The 20,748-nt window shown below is 39.3% G+C and overlaps 1 protein-coding gene across 4 annotated transcripts; it reads right to left on the reverse strand.

Annotated features, from left to right (window-relative positions):
* Positions 1-270: 270 nt before the first annotated feature.
* supt6h (SPT6 homolog, histone chaperone and transcription elongation factor) lies at positions 271-19,691 on the reverse strand. Of its 4 annotated transcripts, none has more exons than XM_026938609.3 (37): positions 19,400-19,691; positions 18,353-18,469; positions 17,885-18,040; positions 17,525-17,595; positions 16,517-16,694; positions 16,340-16,421; positions 15,921-16,176; positions 15,381-15,482; positions 15,182-15,295; positions 14,346-14,435; positions 14,100-14,242; positions 13,835-13,983; positions 13,635-13,748; positions 13,241-13,370; positions 12,958-13,108; positions 12,083-12,237; positions 11,686-11,881; positions 11,257-11,396; positions 10,967-11,084; positions 10,802-10,878; positions 10,505-10,640; positions 9,337-9,474; positions 8,356-8,523; positions 8,124-8,251; positions 7,820-8,027; positions 7,332-7,479; positions 7,046-7,188; positions 5,930-6,070; positions 5,455-5,650; positions 5,090-5,328; positions 4,798-4,911; positions 4,196-4,320; positions 3,986-4,098; positions 3,762-3,839; positions 3,330-3,511; positions 2,992-3,194; positions 271-2,543 (listed from the first exon to the last, which is right to left on the reverse strand). In XM_026938609.3, exons 2-37 carry the CDS (start codon positions 18,456-18,458, stop codon positions 2,357-2,359), a joined length of 5,175 nt encoding a protein of 1,724 aa, XP_026794410.1. In that variant the 5' UTR covers positions 18,459-18,469; positions 19,400-19,691; the 3' UTR covers positions 271-2,356. The 4 variants fall into 4 exon arrangements, with proteins under 4 accessions (XP_026794410.1, XP_026794411.1, XP_034167063.1 ...); XM_026938610.3 differs by having other exon boundaries at positions 17,885-18,037; positions 19,400-19,690; XM_034311172.2 differs by lacking the exon at positions 19,400-19,691 and adding an exon at positions 19,174-19,341.
* Positions 19,692-20,748: the final 1,057 nt, after the last annotated feature.

A 20,748-nucleotide genomic window follows, 5' to 3' on the forward strand; every position in this document is an offset into this window, starting at 1 on the left:
CAGAAAAGTGTTCACACCATCGATGCCACAGCCATCCATGGATGGCATGCTTTCTCTCCAGTCCATCACAGCGGCACTAGCCATTCGTGGGCGACTGTGAGCTCGTGTATGTAGAAGAAGGTAGATAGCGCTTACCTCTGAGTGTTTTACGCTGTCCTGTGATGCAGCAGTTCAAAAAGATGTGGTTGGGTGGCTTCACACGCCTCACAGAAAGCATGTGCTAGCCTTGACTCTTGGGGTGACCACTTATAAACCACACTAACTAGTGTGGAAGTACATAAAATCACATTTATTTTTAACCGTTTTTCTCAAAAATTGTTCAGAACCAACATTGCCAGTTTTTAGACTACCTGTATTCACATTTTACACGCACATTCATATTCCTATTTAGCTTATTACACAGGAATTTCTCAAAATGTTGATAAATGTTGGATTTATGATAGATTTAACTGAAAAATGGCATATAAAACCATTTCTGTAACAGTGTATAGTATTTTATTGATTAAACAGTACATAAATGATATTCCAACAAAATGATTTGTTGTTTTTCCTCTGAAGTGTGTTCACAGTGAAATGAATTCTAACATCATGCAAAGACTAGATTTTTGGTTTTATATAGTATGCAAATGTATGCATATTTAATTAGAAGAAACCCCAAATAAATTCATGTTTTCTTGAAAGTTTTCCAAGACAAAAATACTTCAAAGACCATCAGTAATCAACTGGCAAAGATTGATTGTAATATCTATTGTTTAAAAAAAAAAAATTCCTATTCAGCTGTCGTGTCTTGCCTTAAACATTGTCAAACACTAATAACACAGGAGCTTCACAATGCAACGTCTGCTCCTTTTGGTGACACGCAACACTCACTGTGTCATACGATGTCTATAATGAAACCAGTGAATCAGCTCGGTGTTTTGCTTTTAAGAATTTTATCAAAGAAAAGAAATGAACATGATCTCAGCAGTGAATTATACTGAACAGCATTCACATTCATTCGCATTCACTTCCTGCCATTAAGGTCACACTATACCCACATGACCCAACCCCTGTACAGAGCATACGGCGGCAGAAAAAAAAAACAAAAAAAAACAGTCTTTTCCCCAGAATTCAATAATAGGAATAAAGGAATGACTACACTACTAGGCAGCTTCAGGGAAAATAAAGACAAACTATTAAAAAAAAAAAAAAAAAATCTTTTCATTAATTGATAAAACTAAAATGAACAGACTAGGTTTAACAGGAAGATTTAAAACGGTCACAGTATATAAGGAAATTGTCACACCAGGATTGATGATTAATAGTTGAAATTAATGCAGATTTCTCAGCATTGTGTTGGGTAAGACAGGATACAGAAATTATGAAGAAAATGCGCCTGTGGAAAACCAATTAAAGTCTGGCTTTGATGAGGAAAAAAAATTATTGCAGTCACAAAATATGCTCATGAACAAGAATTAATATCTAGCTGAGCTGAAGCACAGCAAAGTCGACCACATTTATGTGACAAAATGAATAAATTCAAAGAACTAACTCATAAAATTGGGGGAAAGCAAGATTTCATTTATGGCCCCAAAACATTTCATCAGAAAGTATTACAGTAAACTTTTAACACATACTCATAAGTATCAAAGTACCACAGAAGCTTAAATCAGTAAAGCTTCTGATAACATATTCCAACATGGGCCTTTATACGCATTATGCATCAAAGATTTTCAGTAAAGAGGAAACTGGTATCAAGACTGCTTTTCCGGGCTTATCTCTTCTTAATGCTGTCTTTGACAACATAAAATATTAACACTGCTCTAAGTGCATCTTGTAATGAACACCTCACCCTATTACATGGTTCTGTAACTCATTTCCAACATCCCTGTTAAACTGTCGCAGCGTCTGTATCACAGCATTGAGGCTGATACCACAGGTCAGTTTTATTTATTAGGATGCATTATATAAAAAGTGAACAGCTCTCCATTTAGTGAAGCAGGTCTGAATTAGCCAGCTCTCACAACTCAACACGAGCAGCAATGCCAAAGAGCCCGTCCACCATGTGTTTTTATTCAGAGTCTTAACTTTTAGCTCTTATTAAAACCTCAACAGAAATAGAAATACAGGGAGCACACCTGTGCTCCTTTCTAAAAGAAAGAAAAAAAAAAGAGAGAAACGTCATCACAGGTCCATTTCCTGAATTAGTTTGTCATTTCTGTAGAGTTTGTCTCATTAGTTCTGAATGACTGCTTTTCAAAATCAAACACTTCGAGCAGTGAAAGACTGAGCAAATAAGAAAGCACACGATGAGAGAGAGACATGGAGATGAAATGAACGTGGAGGCTTTGTGTTTGCAATGAGGATGTGTTAACATCTATCGGTCCATCTCATCCAGCAGTGGCGTGGCGTCTCCGGCGATGGACATCGGTGTGCTCTCGATCATGGGGCTCGGCGAGGGCCGTGGCGTCATGCGAGTTGCCTTCTTGCGTCTCTCAGCCTCCTTCTCCTGCAGCCACTGTTCAGCCATTTTACCCCAATCCACAGCTGTGTGACTGGATGGTCTGGAAAGTAGTAAGGGGGGGAAAATGCCATCAGTACACAATTTAAAAAAATTAGCACGAGTCTGGGATCAGATAAACTAGATTAGCTTCTTAGAGCTACAAGGCTAATAATGATTTGTGATTTAGGAATGTAGTTTGCATGAGGCTGAACTGGTATATGGACCATTGACTGATCATTGTATCAGCAGCACCAGATGCGTTTTAAAGTCAAATGAGATTCCTGGTTGCATTTTTTTTTTTTTTTTTTTTTTAAATTAGTATTTTACTTCTAATTCCTTTCAAATCTCCATCCCATTTCCTACAGAGAATCAACTCCTGCCTTCTCAAGCAGTGTTACACAACGCAATTTTGGCTGAACTACTGCTTTAATGTAGTAAGTTTCAAGTTATGCAGTGGAATATTATGGAAGATCATTATGAAAGGCTCTAAAGCAGCAGCATTCACTCACTTTGGCTGTGGCGTCCGAACCCTGGATGACGAGGAGGATGACGAAGGTGTGGATGAAGGGTGTTGGTGATGGCTGTGGGAGGACTGCGGTGTGCTGCTGGGATATTGTGGTGTGCTCATGGTCTGCTGTTGGCCAGGGGTAGTGTATGAGTAGCTGGGTGTCATCATGGGTGTCGCCATAGGCTGCTGTGGTGTTGCAAACACCTGCGCGTCCACAAAAGAGGAAAAGAAACAGCCAAGTATATTAGAACGTAAGAAATGAAAGTGACTCGAATGTGCGTAAGATTGTATGCTTAGTTGTGATTAGGTAAATATTGCTACAGGGTGTGATATGCATACGTGATAAGCACTGCTGCTGCCTCCTCCTCCTGCACTGCTGCCTCCGCTGTAACCGTACTGGCTCGAGGCCCACTGTGCTGGAGTAGTGTTAGGATTTTGGCCCTGCCCTGTTACTGCTGCTATAGCATTAAACATCTGTGATGTCACATTCCTGGGCAAAGCGTTGACAGCCCGAGTTAAGTCTGAAATAGAGAAAGACATAGGGAAAATAATCAGGTTAATGTTGGTCTTGTTAGAAAACTGTTGGTCTTGTTAGATAGTAATTTGGGACAGATTTAATAATTTTAAATGTAAAGTGGACAGGGCTTGGATAAAGTCTGATGGTGCTTAATTTTTCCTGCAGATTTTTCTGGATGTATGTACATTTTATACCATATTCCCTGGGATTTAAAACGTACAGACTTGACAAGATTCCTAAAGTGCAGCACTGACCTGCAAAGTTAATGTTGGCTGGAGTTGCATTCACAGATGCTGGTGTGCGCATTCTGCTGCTACTGCTGGGCGTTACTCCTTCAAACAGACAGACAGAAAGACAGACACAGGTCAATATGCATATTTGTGTACTGAATATTAAACACCTCAGAGATTCCACCAGTTGAAGAAGTCTGACACTGCAAATCAGTCTGGATTAAGGGTCAACAAGAGCTGTCACCGACCTGGCACAGGCTCCTGGTAGTGGTCTTTAAACCAGCGGAAGAGTCCATTCACTGTGGGGAATATTTGGGAGCGATACCTGAACCCATCTGGAGTGATGGTCACATACTCTATCCTGCAAGGTGAAGCAGCCATATGTTTCATATGATTGTAAATTATATTAACTTCAACTTGTAAAAGTGAACAGCAAGTTTAATTTAAGCTTGGCTTACCTTGGCTTCCCTCTAGGCTGGTATCCTAGGAGGAACTTTCCAGGCAAGTCTCTGCAGGCCGAAACAAAGTAGGGGATAAAAGTGGGCTTCTCTTTCTTTGCCTTTATGAGGATCTCCTCCATTTTCTGCAAAACAAGATATAGACATGTCAAAAACGTTGTCAGGCACAGTCAAATAGAGAACATACTACAGATTTACTGTTTTACTTTCTTTGACAGGTCAAGCTTGCATATACGAGTCTAACTAGTGTCTGTAATTTTATCAACATTATGTGAAATGTAGTAGTAGCACAGTTATAACACTGCATTATATAACTAGTTGTATTTTTAAATAAATTCTGTTAGAGCTTCTGATTTTAATGCATGTTTTCAAAGCTATAGTTGGCAATGTTTTTGTAAATTGTAACTGTCGCTGTAAACAATTAAGAAATGTAAATTAAAATTATGACTATTTCTGTATGGATTTACATTTTGTTCTTTAGTACCAAATGTCTATCTTGTAACATATTTAACATTAATTAACCTAAATCTAAATAATGTTTATTCATGCATTTACTGTGTTATGCTTAATCATTTGTCACTTGTGAGTACTCAAGCTCACACCTTCCTATCTCCACCGTTGCAGTCTTGGAAGTACTTGTGGCCGAGCAGATCCCGAGCAAAAGCAGCCATGGGCTGCACGTAACGGGCTGTGATTTCATCAAGATCTTCAAACTCCTGCATGCAGAGAATGACTAATCAGTACAAAAATATCAAACTTTCTGACACATGTAACATGTTTATACACATTATACACTTTAGCAGATTCCTCCACATTCCTGACAAAATATAAAGGACGTAATAGAAGAGTAATTGAATTACACTAAATACAACAGCTGACTAGTTGCATGTTCACCTCAGTGTTAATCCACAGTGTGTGTCCCAAGCTGAAGGCGTTCTCCTTGCCCTCCTCCCGTATGTCCACATGCTGGTAGATCCCGTCAGCTACCTTCCAGGTGACAGTCAGGTGGTTCTCCCCTTTACTGCTCGGCCTGATCACCACATCACCCTGATCCATCGTCTCCATCATCTTCTCTGCCTGCTTGAAGTTAATGTTGTGGAACGATGGGTGGGCAATAACACGCTTGATATAAGCTATGAAAAAGGAGACAAACGCAAGCGCATTTTTAAGAGATATTTATAATTCTGATAATCTGAACAACCACCTTGCTTTTTGTAGCATCACAAAATGAAAAAATAATCATTAAATGAGCGTCTTACTGGTCCTTTGTTGTTTCTTCTTATGCTCTTCATCTTGTTTGACATCCTCAGCTTCTGCATCAAAATCATAGTAGGTGTCCTTGGGAAGCTTCCACTCATTGTTCTTGTCACTGAGGTCAGATGTCCTACAGGTAAGGTCCACGCTGAACTTCTCAATGTCAATCTTCATGATACGACAGTGAACAGTCATGCCAACCTAAAGACAAAGAACTATGAGTTATTGTATGCAGAATAAGTATGACCATGTAGCCACTAATACTTAAATCAGTCACCACTACCTCACAACATTTACATTTACATTTATGGCATTTGGCAGACGCCCTTATCCAGAGCGACTTACATCACAACCAGCTGAACTGTCCAATTAACTAAACAACAGTGACATATTTGATTGCTGTTAATACATCTCTAGTTGTAGTTATTATATATGAAAGAGAACTGAACCAAATTAAGCACTGGAGTTTGATGACCTCACCTTGACCCTCTCCTCCGGGTGCTTAACCACCTTGTCTGAGAGGAACTTGGTGGGGATGAAACCCATGACACCATTATCTAGACGAGTTCTCACACCAATAGCCTGTCCAGGACAGGAGCCGCTGTCAAAGTGATTCCAGACCTGGGGGAGGGGAACAGACATTTTGTAGGATCTTTCCACACAGCTTGACGTGGTGCTTTATAGGAGAGGTTTGTGAATCTTTTCAAAACGTTCACCCAATTTGCTTAACAAGAAAACAGACAACTTTTGATGAAAATTACTATTGTAGAGCAGTGGTTCTCAAACCAGCCGTCAGGGCCCTGCAGATGGTCCACATTCCTACTTTATATCATCTCACACAACAGAGACATCCTCTGGGGGGCCTTGAGGATTGCTTTAAGTACCAGTTTGCTAAAGAAACCTAAGAGGTAGAATTACTCATAGCAGGGATAGAAGACAATGGTCTGAAGTGTTTAAAGGCTTTTCAAGATACCTCACAAAGTCTTTACACTAAATGGTTTCGAGTGTGTTGCCTGATGTCAGGACAGCAACGTATTATTGCACAAGCCATTATTATGTTACATTATTATGTTACAGAAATTAGTCAGTGGTATTTGACCATATTTGTTCGAACTGGCTGATCATGACTAGGTTGTCACTACTCCCTATGGCTAGGGAAATGTATGCAAGGCAGAGAGGTATATGAGGCTATAAGGAACTGTATGGGGGGAAAGTACCCAAAGAAAACTGACTAGTATAGTATTAGTATACTGTATATATTAGCATTTTAACATTGACATTATATATAAAATTTCAAAAGAGACATTTTTGCTTCACTGGTTGAATAACAGACAAAACTGTTATTTGTTTTGTATACATCACATCCGAGTTCCTATTAAACACATTATAAATAAAATCCTATTCAGTACGTTTCTCAAATCACTCTGCTCTTAGAGAAGAAAATTAATTCATACAAATTATTGTAAAAATAAAAATATTAGTGCAATTCCTAATATCTTAATATTAAAACATCTAAAAATTACATTACTTAAATGGCTCATTAAAATAAATGTGCAAGGCAAAAATGAAAAAACTTTAGAGGTGAATGTGCCTCACCTCACTGAGCTCAGGAAAGTTGTCCTGTTGGCAAAAGGGACACTGCCATAGTCCAGTCTCATCATTACGGATGGCCTGGTCATAACTTTCCCCTTGAGGCCGTCTGTGAGCGATGCCAGTTACGACACTGGTGATTAGTTTACCTATGTACATATGACAAGGGAATAAGGACTTAAGTAATTAAATAGGATTTCATCAAATAATGCAAATCTCAAAACAGGGGTTTTTGATTCTAATCAATTCAAGACCATCAAGTCCATCTTTGTGTCGGAGGTATAGAGCCTACCGATATAGAAGGTCTCAGGGGTCTCCTTAGTGAGCAGGTTAAAGACCTCCTCTGTGTTTGGAGGTCGGTATGGGGCTCGCAGGTCTTTATACCTACAGCTGAGTTCAGCACGGATATCATACAGTGTGATTCCCTTATTGCCGTAACCCTGGTGTGACAAAAAAAAGATGCGTAAAGAGATGCACCAATACAGATGTTTTTCTTTTAAATAATACATATGCTTATTTATGCAATTGTAGGAGCTGCAATGGATGTATTACACACAACAGACATCAACAAAAACCTGCAAAAATGCAAAGAAGGAATGCATTTCCTTCCAGGTATTTAGAAAGATATTACTGATTTCCTTGCAACCCAAAATCCTATCAATCCCTCAGTCTAGTTGTGCATATAACTGCACTGGATTAATTATGTTTTTTCTGTGGTTATCAGATAATTTTGTGCATGCAAATACACGTAATGAGCTGTATGTTCTGTTTCTGACTCACCTGTCTCTCCAACTCCTCAGCAAATGCATCCAGGTCCAGGTCCTTAAGCCTCTCTGGGTTCTCCAGGATCTCCTCCAAAGCTCCTGCAGGATTTGCATCTTCTGCAGACTCATCATACTCCAGGGCATCCACAGCCATTTTACGAGCCCACTCGTAAGTCTCAGGATGAACACGAGAGCCATCTAGAACTTCAATGTAGGAGTCGGTGCTACAGGGTGAAATAAAAACACCTTAGTCTATTTTTCAGATCTTTACAGATAAAACCAGTGGAATGTGAGGGGTAAGCAAGTTATAATTGTGTCACCTGTCTCCGAGGGAAGCGGTGTCGATTTTGATAAATCCAGCACAGTTGATAAACACTTTAGGTCCCATATGGCACATTGTGACCAACTGCGTCCGGTTTTCCAAACGACTGTTGTTTTGTTTAAGAATCTGATGGAAAAATAAAGAAGGATCACTTTAGCATCTAACCACCATATGAAGGCCAGAGAACCCGTATCCTGTATCAAACATTTAATACTAGAGTGAATGCTTACTTTGAGCAGATGTGAGCCTTTTCTTGGTCCTAAGCCACAGACATATTGAACCAGGCTCTGCATGTAAGGATGAGCAATGGCCCTGTTCACATCTACACCAACTTCATTCACACGGTTAATAAACTCACAGTAAAGTGCACTGAGCAGCTCCTCCTTCACAACATGCTCCTGGAAATTATAGCAAAGACACAAGTTAAGAGAACACTATTAAACTATTGTAGTACAACAACGATCTACCCTTTATTGCACATATGACATGACAATTCTATGACACTGAATTTAAAAAATATTACATGAATAAAGTTGCAGTTTTTTTTTTTTTTTTTTTTGGATTGAGTCACACATGGCTGAGTCTGGGGACCTGTGATTCTCCCTGACAATTATTCACAGTTAGTGCTGCGTCGGGGTGTCAGGTCAGAATTGGCACAGGTATGTCCAACATTATCATGCCCCAGGTTTAGGCATGAAAGACGCCGATGATAGACAAGAGCTGGGAGCCAATCAGGGCAGACAAGAAGTAAGAATATAAGAGTATAAACAAACAGTACTGAAAGTGAGAAACGTTTTATACTACAAGAGGTAAAAGGATGCAGAACTGATTGAGTATTTCATTTTTTCTTGCTGATCAAGTAAGGCATTAATTTGTTGTCTAATCTGGTGACAACTTTGGTGAAAACCTTGTGAATTTGGGATGTCAGGGCTATTTGTTGTTTATTTATAGTTGCCTCATGGTAAATTCTATGCAAACTAATCTATGCAAATGGCAAATTACGAATAGAACCGCCAGATAATTAACTTCTATTTGTATTCCTCATTTAGAGAAACTGTTTTGTCCCCTGACTCACTGTGACCATCACATATTAATATATTACATAGTATCAGTTTATAACTAATGCAACATGCAAATATCAGTCCATAAAATATTATATTACAAACTGTGTGGAAAAATAATTATCTACTGCCCAGCAGTCAGTGCAATACCTGTAGCGGATGCAGTTTAAGGCACAGGATGTCCTCATCGCTGCTGCACACCTGAGCAAACTCCACAAGAGGGTCCTGAATCTTGCGAGCCACGGACACAGCCTGGCGAAGAAGGGGAGGGTAGTCCCTAAAGTCCGCCTGTACAAGAGTAATAACATGTGAGCAATGGATTTTCTGATCCCAAAAGGGATGTTTGAAATTCACTTATGATGGATGCCTATGGGTAGTGGAGCCAATGAAAAACATGCATTTTTGTTGAACGTAATCATGAACTCTCCAGTCAAAGATATTTGTTAATTAAGTTTCACTTAAAGTGAAATTATTCCTTTAAAGAGATGGGACTACTTTAGAACAAAGAATTTATTATGCATTATAAACATTGCACATGGATGCCACAAAAACCAGGGGAAAAAAGCATATGTAACTGGGTGGATTTAGGTTTACTCAAAACAGTTGTTACTCATGATTTTCTGCATGTATTCACATAAAAATTAAATGGCATGCTGAAGACAAGATGAAGACATGCAAAATTGGGGGCATAATCATTTATAGGGGACGGGGTTACGTTCACAGTATGTCCAACTGAGTTGAAATTTAGTGTAGTGCATCGTTGTGCTAATCTTTATATTGCATCGTTGTGCTAATCTTTATGTGTATTGCATCTTTGTGCTAATCTTTATGTGGAATTCTAATGATGATTTCTGGGTTACTTATAAAACATGGCTACAGTCAGCCAACCCATTTTGAGGAGGCATTTAACATTGAGCTACTGGGACTAGCGTTCTGTCGAACTTGTTAAGAACTGGCGACTGGAAGCTCTTTTTGTGAAGGGTGCTTGGACCCCACAGATTGCTGCTTGTGGCTATATTTGCTCCTGTCCTGCATAAAACTACATAAGAACAGCTTTGTCTTATCCAAAGGCTTTGCTAGGGTGTAATGGTTCTGATTTAAAATTTTCATTATCTAGTTGCATACATTATACGTTCAGTGACAGAATGAAACAAATGCCTTTAAACTCCTTTTATAAGTGTTTTGAGTAAACAGGAGTTCTGTTTTTTCTTTAGTGTAAGCTGGAAAGGTGATGAAATTCTTGCCTGTGGTCATCACACATGTGCTACAGATGTAGTGTATAGCGATTACGTTGAAAATGGTATTCCTTTTGAGTCACCTCAGACTTTCTGCTGTTCATATACAGTGTAGCTAACTCGTTGTCCACAAGCTCGACTCCCACAGCAGGCAGAGATGAGTCTTGCTCCAACTCACTGACTGTGCGCTTGATGTCCTCCATCAGCATGTGTGCATCACTGCGAAGGATGAGAGAGAAGAGAATCACACACCAGTAATCACTGACAGCAGCAATGCCACCCATGCTGACTAAATCAACAATTAACTGAAACACACAAGTACAAGGCAGTAATTCTAGGTATTAATCTGTTAAGGCTTCAGACAAAGCAAGCAGAAATACCGATTTTCACCAGCAACAGCCACCACGTGGGGTTTCTTACTGAGAAGAAACTTCTTCAGATTTTCAATGTCTTGAAGCTGTTGAGACATAATATTTTTAAATTATTTTAAGAACATTAAGTCTGCCAACTAGTAAAGGATGACTACAGCCTTTAGAGTGTTTCACCTTTTTCTCCCGTTCCTCCTCCCTCCATGCATTCCTCCTTTTTAAGAAGTGAGGAAGTCTGAGGAAGTCCACAACTTCCCCTTCACCGTTGATCAGAGCACAGAATACAGGCGTGTCTCTGCGGAAACACACACACACCCCCACATGTAAAATAGTCAAATATACTGAAAATTATAACACGGCCACAAGCATGACAGCCAAGAGTTTAGCGACAAGACCACAAAAGGCCTGCAAGTCTTTTTTTTTTTTTTTTTTTTTTTTTTTTTTTAAACTAATAAATTGGTCAGTACCTGCCAGAAGCAAAGGCCACTCCCAAGACGCGGATGCCTTTTCCTTGAGCGTCATCCATTAGGTCATCATCCTCCTCCACCTGCTGGTCTGGTCTATATGGAGCCACCTTCAGCCAGTTATACAATTTCCTGCAGCATGACTGCATCACAGATCAGAAACAACACCACAATTGAAAATGTTTCAAAATGTAAAAAATTGGTCATGTACTGCAAATCAATTATCACTGCACAAGAAACTCTGACAGCAGTAACAGAGCTAGCAGTTGTTTCAGTTGTATGATCTTTGGTAAGTACTTCTGACTGCACTTAATGCTACTCAATGGAAAATGAAACTGAATCCTGTGTTCTAGTAATAGCTCCTTTATGGGCTGTTTTTGAATCTGCAATAAAAAAACATCCTACATCACATTGAAAACATTTTAAACTGACCTTGATGATATTTTCCTTGGCCTCTGCAACAAGTTTATTCTTCAGCTCCTTGGCCATCTGAGGATAAAGGAACTGCTGGAGGGCACGTTCGATGGCCAGTGTTCTCTGTTTATTCCACTCTTGCACCTGGTGACTGAATTCATCTCTGTAGTAGAACTGCTTTATCTCATCAAAGTAGGTCTGATCACCTCCATAGCTGCACCAAAAAAGAAACAAAGGAAAAAAAAAAAAGAAGAAAAAAAAAAAAGAAAATTAAATGTATTGAACCGATTTCCTGGATTATAGCACTGCATTAAAATAATTTTGAGTAAGATGCTAAATCAAGCAAGTCTTGATAATCGTCAAGAAGTGTGTAAGATTTAGGTACAGAACAGATGGCTCTGTGTACAAGTTTTACCCTTTAACTCCAACCAAGTCAATGCTGATGTCTATAGTGAGTAGTCCCTCGTCTTCTGCCAAGCACATCTTCAAAAACTGATCTCCACTTAGCTCTTTCACAGCCTTGTTCTTTAAGTATTTGAAGGAATATGCATAGTGTGCCTCATCTACATCCTGCAACACAGGAGAATAACTGCTTAAATCTAAAAATTTAGTAAACAATATCAAAAACAAAACACATTGTTGATTAAAGCATGTTATAATGATAATATTAACACATAATAACCCTCTCCAAAGACACCACCCCCATATAGTCAGAAAAAGAAATTAATGCTTGTGCTGCATTTGTAGACACACCATCTGCACACTGTCACCTTCTAAATCACTCCAAAACACTGTTGCTTGTGCAGATTGTGATATAAGACTGCACAAATGCAGCACAGATAAACCAGATGATTTGTTTCTCAAACATGGATGAATGTAAATCCTATCTACTGTGCATCAGTATCACGTTAACAAATTGTTTAGTTACCATTTAATACATGTGTACTTCTTTGTTGACCAAAAATAGTCAGCATAAATAGACTAGAAAGAATTAATATGATATGACTGAGTAAAAATTAAAGAATATTTTCATTAATAAATGAACAGAAATGAACAGTAAAAAACAAAAATGAACAGTAAATGCACTCTGTAAGCTTACTGTGAAATCATCTAAAACTGAACTAACATTAACAAGGAAACTAGTGAGACTAAAAAAAAACAGATGTTTCAATGTTGCCCATTTCCTTGATGTCAAGTTAAAAAAAAACACCACCACACACAACATAAAGTATCTATGATTTTATTAGCAGAAAGCAGCTCATTGACCTGATCGTGTCTCTAGGCCCTTACCTTCTTGCCCTTCTTAGTGGGCTTGATGTTGATCTTGGCCCTTTCCTGGAAAGTTTGTCTCAGGACATGTCTGACCAGAGGTTCACGGGCAATTTGCATGGCCACCATGTAGCGTGTGCCCTCAAGAACGGTTTCTGGTGTGTTAAACTGGCTGTGAACATCAAAATAAATATGCATTATTTTGCAACAGGCCCACTGTAAGCAACCTTGTACCACTAAAGAAAAAGCAGTATGTATTAATTCTGCAAGTCAAGGTGATTGCTAGAGTCATCTTAGGTTTTACCTGCATACATAGTCCTTGGCCAGCTCCAATGGCTCTGCAGGGAACTGCTCAGTCTCGTGTCGCTGGTAACTATCACGCAGGTTTTCACCAAACTGCTCAGGAGTGAGACCAAACTTCTTGGCCAGTCCATCTGTAAAACAGTAAAACATGGAAACAGCCAGCGTGATTATTTTACATGAATCTCAGCATGCGCTTGCCTCCAAAGACATCCTTAGGCTAAGTAATACCACACTACATAAAACAATTAGTATTTTGAAATATTAAAGTGCCCATTACAAATTTTTCAGAGCTTTCTGCACATCTCTTGGCATTATGGAGCTCAATATGTCAGCATATCTGAAATAAATAAATAAATAAATAATAGATAAAAATCTCATCTAGCATAATCACACACCAAGTCCTGCAGCCTGGCAGATGCTGTACATGTCTCTACGAGAGGCTTGCTTCAGATCCGGCCCTTTCTGCTCCTCTTCCTCTTCCTCCTCCTCTTCCACCTCAGCTTCCTCACCTGGTATAACCAAAGGACAGTATCACACAATTATCCAGTCATATATTCTACCCAGTAACTCATATTCAATTACAACATGGCTGTACCATCTTCCTCTGACACTTCCTTGATCTTCTTCAGTTTTTTCTTGGTTACTTTGGCCGCATTCTGCATCCTGGGAATGTCTCGTCCATAATAGAGCAAAAAGTGGTTGTACACGTCACTCAGCTCTTCTATAGACTGGACGTCTTTTAGTCTGCCATTTAAAAAAGCGTTGTTTGCCATTAGAGCAATATAACGTCATGTAAATGTTATTTAAAAATGAAATTCACACAATATTCCTTTTACCTCTTATGTAGTCAATCAGCCTACCTTTCCATGTCAGCCGTGTCCAGTGGACGAATAGCATCAGCCAGTGGCTTATCAGGGTCAGCGGAGATCTGTTCAAACTGATATGACTGCATTCTCTGGAAAAGTCGGGTTAGGTTCTGCTTACGTGTCCTCAACTGGGTCCACTGAAGAAAAACACACATAGGTCAAATAATATTTATGTGAACAACACAAACAATAAACAGTCATACAACCTGAAGGGTGTAAGATACAACATAGCGAGTTTACCTTCTCATCCCACTGCCACACCTTCCACAGATCATTAATGTTGAGCTCTGGTTCCACATATTCCTTCCTGTAGAAAGCAATAAAGGGAACCTACAAGATGAAAAAGGAGAAAAACAGGAATCAATTTAATGCTCATTTTATAGCCAAAGTTTACTGGTCCCCTTACGGCTACCAATGGATCAAAACCATAAACACTTTATATATAAATCTGAAATAAATTGTAAAAATAAAACACAAGATAATGAGTATTTTAAATACAGAGTTAACAATGGGCTAGGTGATTTTGGTTGTATCTTTCAGTCCTAATATTTGGGATGTGCATTTGATTACACTTCCTGGTTTGCCAAAATGGCATCTGGGCCTGCACAATTTGTTTGTTCTTGGACGGTACTCAGTGAGAGGGTTTTCAGTGCAGTTTGTTTTGTCACATATGCCCAGCCGATGGGCCAGCTAATTCAGCAAGCACATTTCTGAGCACACTCAATCTGGCCAGGGATGTTCTTGGGACGAATGTACCCAGCATTGTTTTAAAACTTAAAGATTATTAAGAAATCTAAAAAGTGCCATTTAGGCTCCTTTGCAACATTATTTAATTAACCTTAAGAGGGCTAAACTGGTTTTAATCACTGTCAGGTTTACATTATGCACTTTGTGCTACTCGTGAGCCAGCACGGTGCAAATCTCGGACATACAGTGATGTAACTTGTTACAAATTACAAGTTATAAATGCAATGTAAAGGACAAATATAGCATTAGTTTTAATAAAAATGTTTATCAGCATTTCATTTTAAAATACAGATTTATTTTGGTAAATGGCTGTTCTATCAAAATGGTACCTCAAAGTGCTGGTTCCTCATAAAGTTGAGCGCCTCCTTGATCTTAGCAATGGTACTGGGGCCTCTCCTGCTAAAGTTAGTGGTGGTTCCACGGTCCAGGTAGTCTGTGCTCTCCTAGAATGTAGGCCAACAGGTATCTTTACCACTGAGAGTTATGGGACTTTAAATGTATTCAGAAACATAAGAAGCTTCACAATACCTGCATGGATATAGTGGGTGTAGAGAAAGCATTTCTGTAGATCCATTCAGCCTCTTCCTCTAGTTCATCATCCTCAGCAGGCTTCACAGGTATAGTGCGCAACTGGAGACCACAATCGCAGACAATTTTTTTTACTGACTTTAGGTACATAATACAACATGATAAAAATGTACCAAAAAAAGTGACTTGTTTCCATCTGACATATAAACACAATGATAACGTTCCCTCCAAAAAAAAAAAAGTCCTGTTTTATTCAAAATAGTTGGGATTGACATGTGTATCAATAATTTCATTTATACTGCAATTTTTTACTTGACCTTCCTGCCTTTTAATCAGCTATGCATAAAGGCAGAGATGTTCACAAGTGTCGCTATGCAAGTATGAATCAAGTCTCACGTCTGAGCTGCAAGTCTGACTGAAGCATCTGATTAAGAGTCTTTAATCGAGAACTTTAAAACTGTGGTCTCTCTAGTATGCTGCAGTAGTCAATTTGCTGATGCTGGGTGGTAATGCAGGTTTAATGTGACTGCACAAACCCACCTGGAACCTCTCAGGCATATCTGTGGAACGTATTTCATTGTCTTGATCAGTCATGTGGCTGCTCTCCAACTCGCTGGGCTCGTAGATTTCGAAGATGCTGCGGCGGCCCACTCTCCTCTTTGTCTGCTTCTTTGGTCGATCCCATGCTTCATCATCCTGATCCTCTTCTTCCTCCTCAGCATGATCGTATGCCTCGGGGTCAAACTCAGCAAAGTCAAAGTCACCACCAAAAATTTCTTGGGCCTCTTGTAAGGCACTATAAGCAAACAAACAAAAAAAAAGGACATTGTCACTCAAAAGTCTCGTGTCACTTAACATAACAACATTTATGCCAAATACTCTTAAAAAACAAAAAAAACAAAAAAAAAAAAAAAAAAAACTACATCTAAAAACAACATATATTTCAGTGATGTACTTACGCATCAGTATAGCCAGTAAACTTCTTTCCCTTCTTTTTGGTGATGGGCTGTCCATCATCATCCACAATGAAATCATCTATGTCTGTGCAGATCAAAACAACATAAACAGCATAAACAACATAAATGTTATCATGGTATTCAATCTTGAACGGCACACACTACTGGCTAAAACTCTACCTGATTCCTCTCCCTCTTCTTCCTCTTCATCATCCCCTGGGTGCAGCGCTTCTCCACCTTCTCCAAGTTCGTCCCCTTCTCCATCACCATCCCTGGTAAAGATCTCATCTGCAATCTGGTCTTTCTCATCGTCTTCACCATCATCATCCATCGTTCTCACACGCGAGTACTTCTTTTTCTGTACAGGTAAACATGATTTCAGTTTCACGTCTATGGAGTGAACAGGATTACGAACAGAGAGCGTGAGGGTGGTCGATCTGAGAGCACGGAACAGTCTTAGTGTGCGTGCTTATTAAAAGAGGGTACAAGGAATTTTGCATTGAATGAGATCAAGGTCTATTTCTGAATGAAAGGTGGTTAGTTGAGCGTGACCAATCATAGGCGTGGAAACATGCGTAGGTCTTATTCCCGCTCCCGCACAGAAGTTTCTCTGTGCACTTGATTCACTGCTGCACACTTAAAAATAGCTGTGTGTGCTCGCAAATCACAACACATTGCACTTGCTAATAAGTATGCTTATGCGCTCTAATACTGTTCCGTGTGCTCAGATCGGCTGCCCTTGCACTCTCTAAGGAGCGATGAGACTATGTCAGCTGCAGTAACTAAGAATGTGGCTTGTTCATACCTATTTTAAAAACGCACACTGTTACTAACCTAACTTGTTATTGGCATGAAAACTGCTTATAGACACATCTCACGCAATACAACCGTGAGGAAATCAGGATATGTACAATGCCATACTCGTAAATGAGGATAATATATTTTATATAAAATTATGACAATGGTCTAGGTAGGGTCAGTCATACTGCCACGTATCAAATATGCATATAACGTATGACACCACATACAAAAGTGGCCACTATAATGAAGAAATAATATCATGACTATGTATTGAGTTCTAAGGGCTTTTTACAATCCATATCATATTTATGTACAAGGTTTATGAACAACCTAATCACCTATAGCCAGCAGGAGCATTGTGGGGAAATAAGGCTTCTGCGGACTCACCCTCTTCATTTTAACCCCCAAGTTCTCTTCAATAAGGTCCAGATCATCATCATCCAGAAGGTCATCATAATCTGGAAGAGAAAGACAAAGTTTACACCACTGAGCTCATAAACAAACACACACACACACACACACACACACACACACACACATCGTGTATTAAAAGCCTTTAAAACTTCTGAACTATGAGTCTTATCCTAAGTTTACACTTGCACATATTCTGGTGATGGTGACGAATCAAGATTTTCTCAACAATATGCAAATTACTTATGACCTGATGAAGGGACAAATCAAAATCCAAAAGATAAACTAGTGTATTAGTTTTTCTGAAAAGCAGCAAAAATATAACTGAATATTTACCGCGCTTCCGGCGACGATGTCGGACCTCCTCTCCAGAATCGCTGTCAGCTACTGCGCTTCTATTCTCCTCCTCCTCCTCCTCCACGCTGTCATCATCGATAAGTCCTCTCAGGTTCCCATGTTCATCCTGATCCTCTGTGTTCTCCTCTTCTTCTTCTTAAAGAAAACAAAAGACAACAAAAAAACAAAACAAAACAAACAAAAAAATGGGCAAAACAGAGAACCATATGTGATTAAACTTATGCATACTGATGCAGCTGGAACAGTCACAGATGCAATATGAATAATAACGCACGAGCTTATATATCTGGGATAATAATAATGTGTCGATAAGATGTATATGTAATAAAGTGCTCACTGAAGTACAATACTGATGTCAGCCTTTGTAAAAGCTGTACATTTAGACGTTAGCAAACAGGTATTGGTGTGCTAGTTGAATCATCCTGTCAAAGATCTCTGAACTCTTACCGTCATCATCATCTTCCATAAACCTCTGAGTCTTCTTGGGCTTCAGATCCTTCTCCTCAAACTCCTCCTCAGACTCCTCCGCCTCGCTCTCGATGAAGTCCGACATGTCTGCAAGGGCTATTGAAAGATTTGCAAACAAAACCTTTAAGTGACTGGATTTAAAAACAGCAGCCCTATGCCACTAAATCAGACTCCTCATATGCTTTGACTCAGCAGAAAAGGCATGTTACGGTGTTGTGATTTGTCACTGTGCATGATCCCACAGCTGGTTTATGCAAAATATTTAATCTATCTCAGAACACGCACACACAAAAACAACAGTCCACTGCCCGAAATGATAGGATATGCCTGATATGAGCTTCTGCAATTAGAAACACCACAGCAACAGATCTGAAGCTGAGAAAATACCTGCAGCTGTTACTAAAGAGTACAATTTATAAACAGCACTTTGTGTATTTGATATTATTACTATCAGATCATCAGAGAGCTAATCAGACCATCAGAGCCAATCGGACTGGGGGAACCCCACTTAGCTACTAATAACGAGACACTGATGGTAATCTGAAACATTAGCACTAAAGAAAATCTGTGCATGAGAAATTTCCGACTTTAACATTCCCCATTTCATGATCAAGGAGCGCGAGACTGAAAAATCGTGCCGCTTGACGCAGACACTCAACTAATGGCACTAATATTTCAGAGCCACTTTAACCGCATTGACGTTAGCTGGCTACATAGCTAACCGGGTATACTGAAACATCACAAAAGAGCATGATAAAATAACAATTAACATCCACTTGGATACGGAAACAACTATTTACCGCCCGACCAGCACTATTTTGCCCAAAGTACAGCTTTCCCAGCGCAGTGCGACAGCACAGAGGAAATGTTAGCATGTGCTAGCAAGAAAACAAGGCCTTCAGCGACACAGCTAACACAGCTAGCTAGGCGAGGTTAGATAAACAAGGATAAAATTAACATGTATATATCAACTAAATTGTTCCTAGGATTTGGCGAGTTTTATATATAGCTCGATAGCATACTTACGTGCCCCTGCGGTGTGGGTCGCTTAAAAACTTGAAAAAATATCTTAAGGGTAAAAGGAACAGAACGTTTCGGGCAGCTAACAACAAAAATGGCCGACAGAACGCTGCCCAATTTTGCTTCCGCTCTGGAATATGTAACATCCGGTCCACTCTGACAACTCTGTAAAAGGGACGTTAAATTCATAAATGTTCATGGTAGAGCCACACGAATGAAACTAAAATGAACAGCGATTAAATACAAAATGAAAATGAAATGGACTGGAAAGCGTGGTATAGACATTTTCCTCTGAGATATGAAAAAGTGCCTCATTAGGCTACGCCAGACATGTCAACGGCGCCGCCATCTTGGATAGGGCAACTAATTAAAGTTTTAAATTAAAAGTCTTTAAATTAAAGATGATCTAATTGCCTTTTCATGTTATCTAGGCGAACTGTCATTATCTACTTAGATTTAAAGGTAAATCACAGTCTGGTGGCTTTATAACGGATTTGATGGAAAAAGAATAAAGAATATTACTAAATAAATAAGAATGCTACCAGTTTACATTTAATGCATGACCTGCAAGTGTAATTTTTTTATGTGGCTTGTTTATTAGCTGGAAAAGGTCGAATGTACTGAAGACTGAAGTGTACTGAATACTGAAGTGTACATAACACTGAAGTGTATAAAGTACTAAGTATGGAATACTGACATGTACTGAATACTGAAGTGTACTGAATACTGAATTGTACATAATACTAAATACAGAAGTGTATGGAATACTGTGAATGGATTTGAATAGAGGCTGCACCAACACAATAACATATTAAACAACTATGCTCCAAATGGTTTGCTTTTGCTATACACATTTACATTTATGGCATTTGGCAGACACCCTTATCCAGAGCGACTTACAATAGTGCTTTGAAGTCTATCAAAAATACATTCTGATATTGGCTCACTAGGTCACAAACTAGGAATACCATCAGTCCAAAACTCTGCTGGGGAGTTTTTTTTTTTTTTTTTTTGTGAAAGTGCTAACTTAAGTACTTTATTTGGGTTTGAGATCAAAAGATGAATATGAGATGATAGATCAGAATTTCAGCTTTAATTTCCTGATTCATAAGAAACAGTGGACTTATAAGAAATCATTCATTTAAGCCTACAATGAAGTCTCATCACACTCCAGCACAGGAGGTGGAGGTATGCACCAAAAAAAAAGGAGGAGGAGCAGGGGGAGGAGCAGGAGGAGCATTGGGAGGAGCAGGGGAGGAGCATGATGATGAGGAGGAGCAGGAGGAGCAGGGGGAGGAGCAGGGGCAGGGGAGCAGGAGGAGCAGGGAGAGAAGCAGGAGGAGCAGGGGGAGGAG

This window comes from Pangasianodon hypophthalmus, chromosome 15 (assembly GCF_027358585.1).
Source record: "Pangasianodon hypophthalmus isolate fPanHyp1 chromosome 15, fPanHyp1.pri, whole genome shotgun sequence".
Classification (NCBI taxonomy): domain Eukaryota; kingdom Metazoa; phylum Chordata; class Actinopteri; order Siluriformes; family Pangasiidae; genus Pangasianodon; species Pangasianodon hypophthalmus.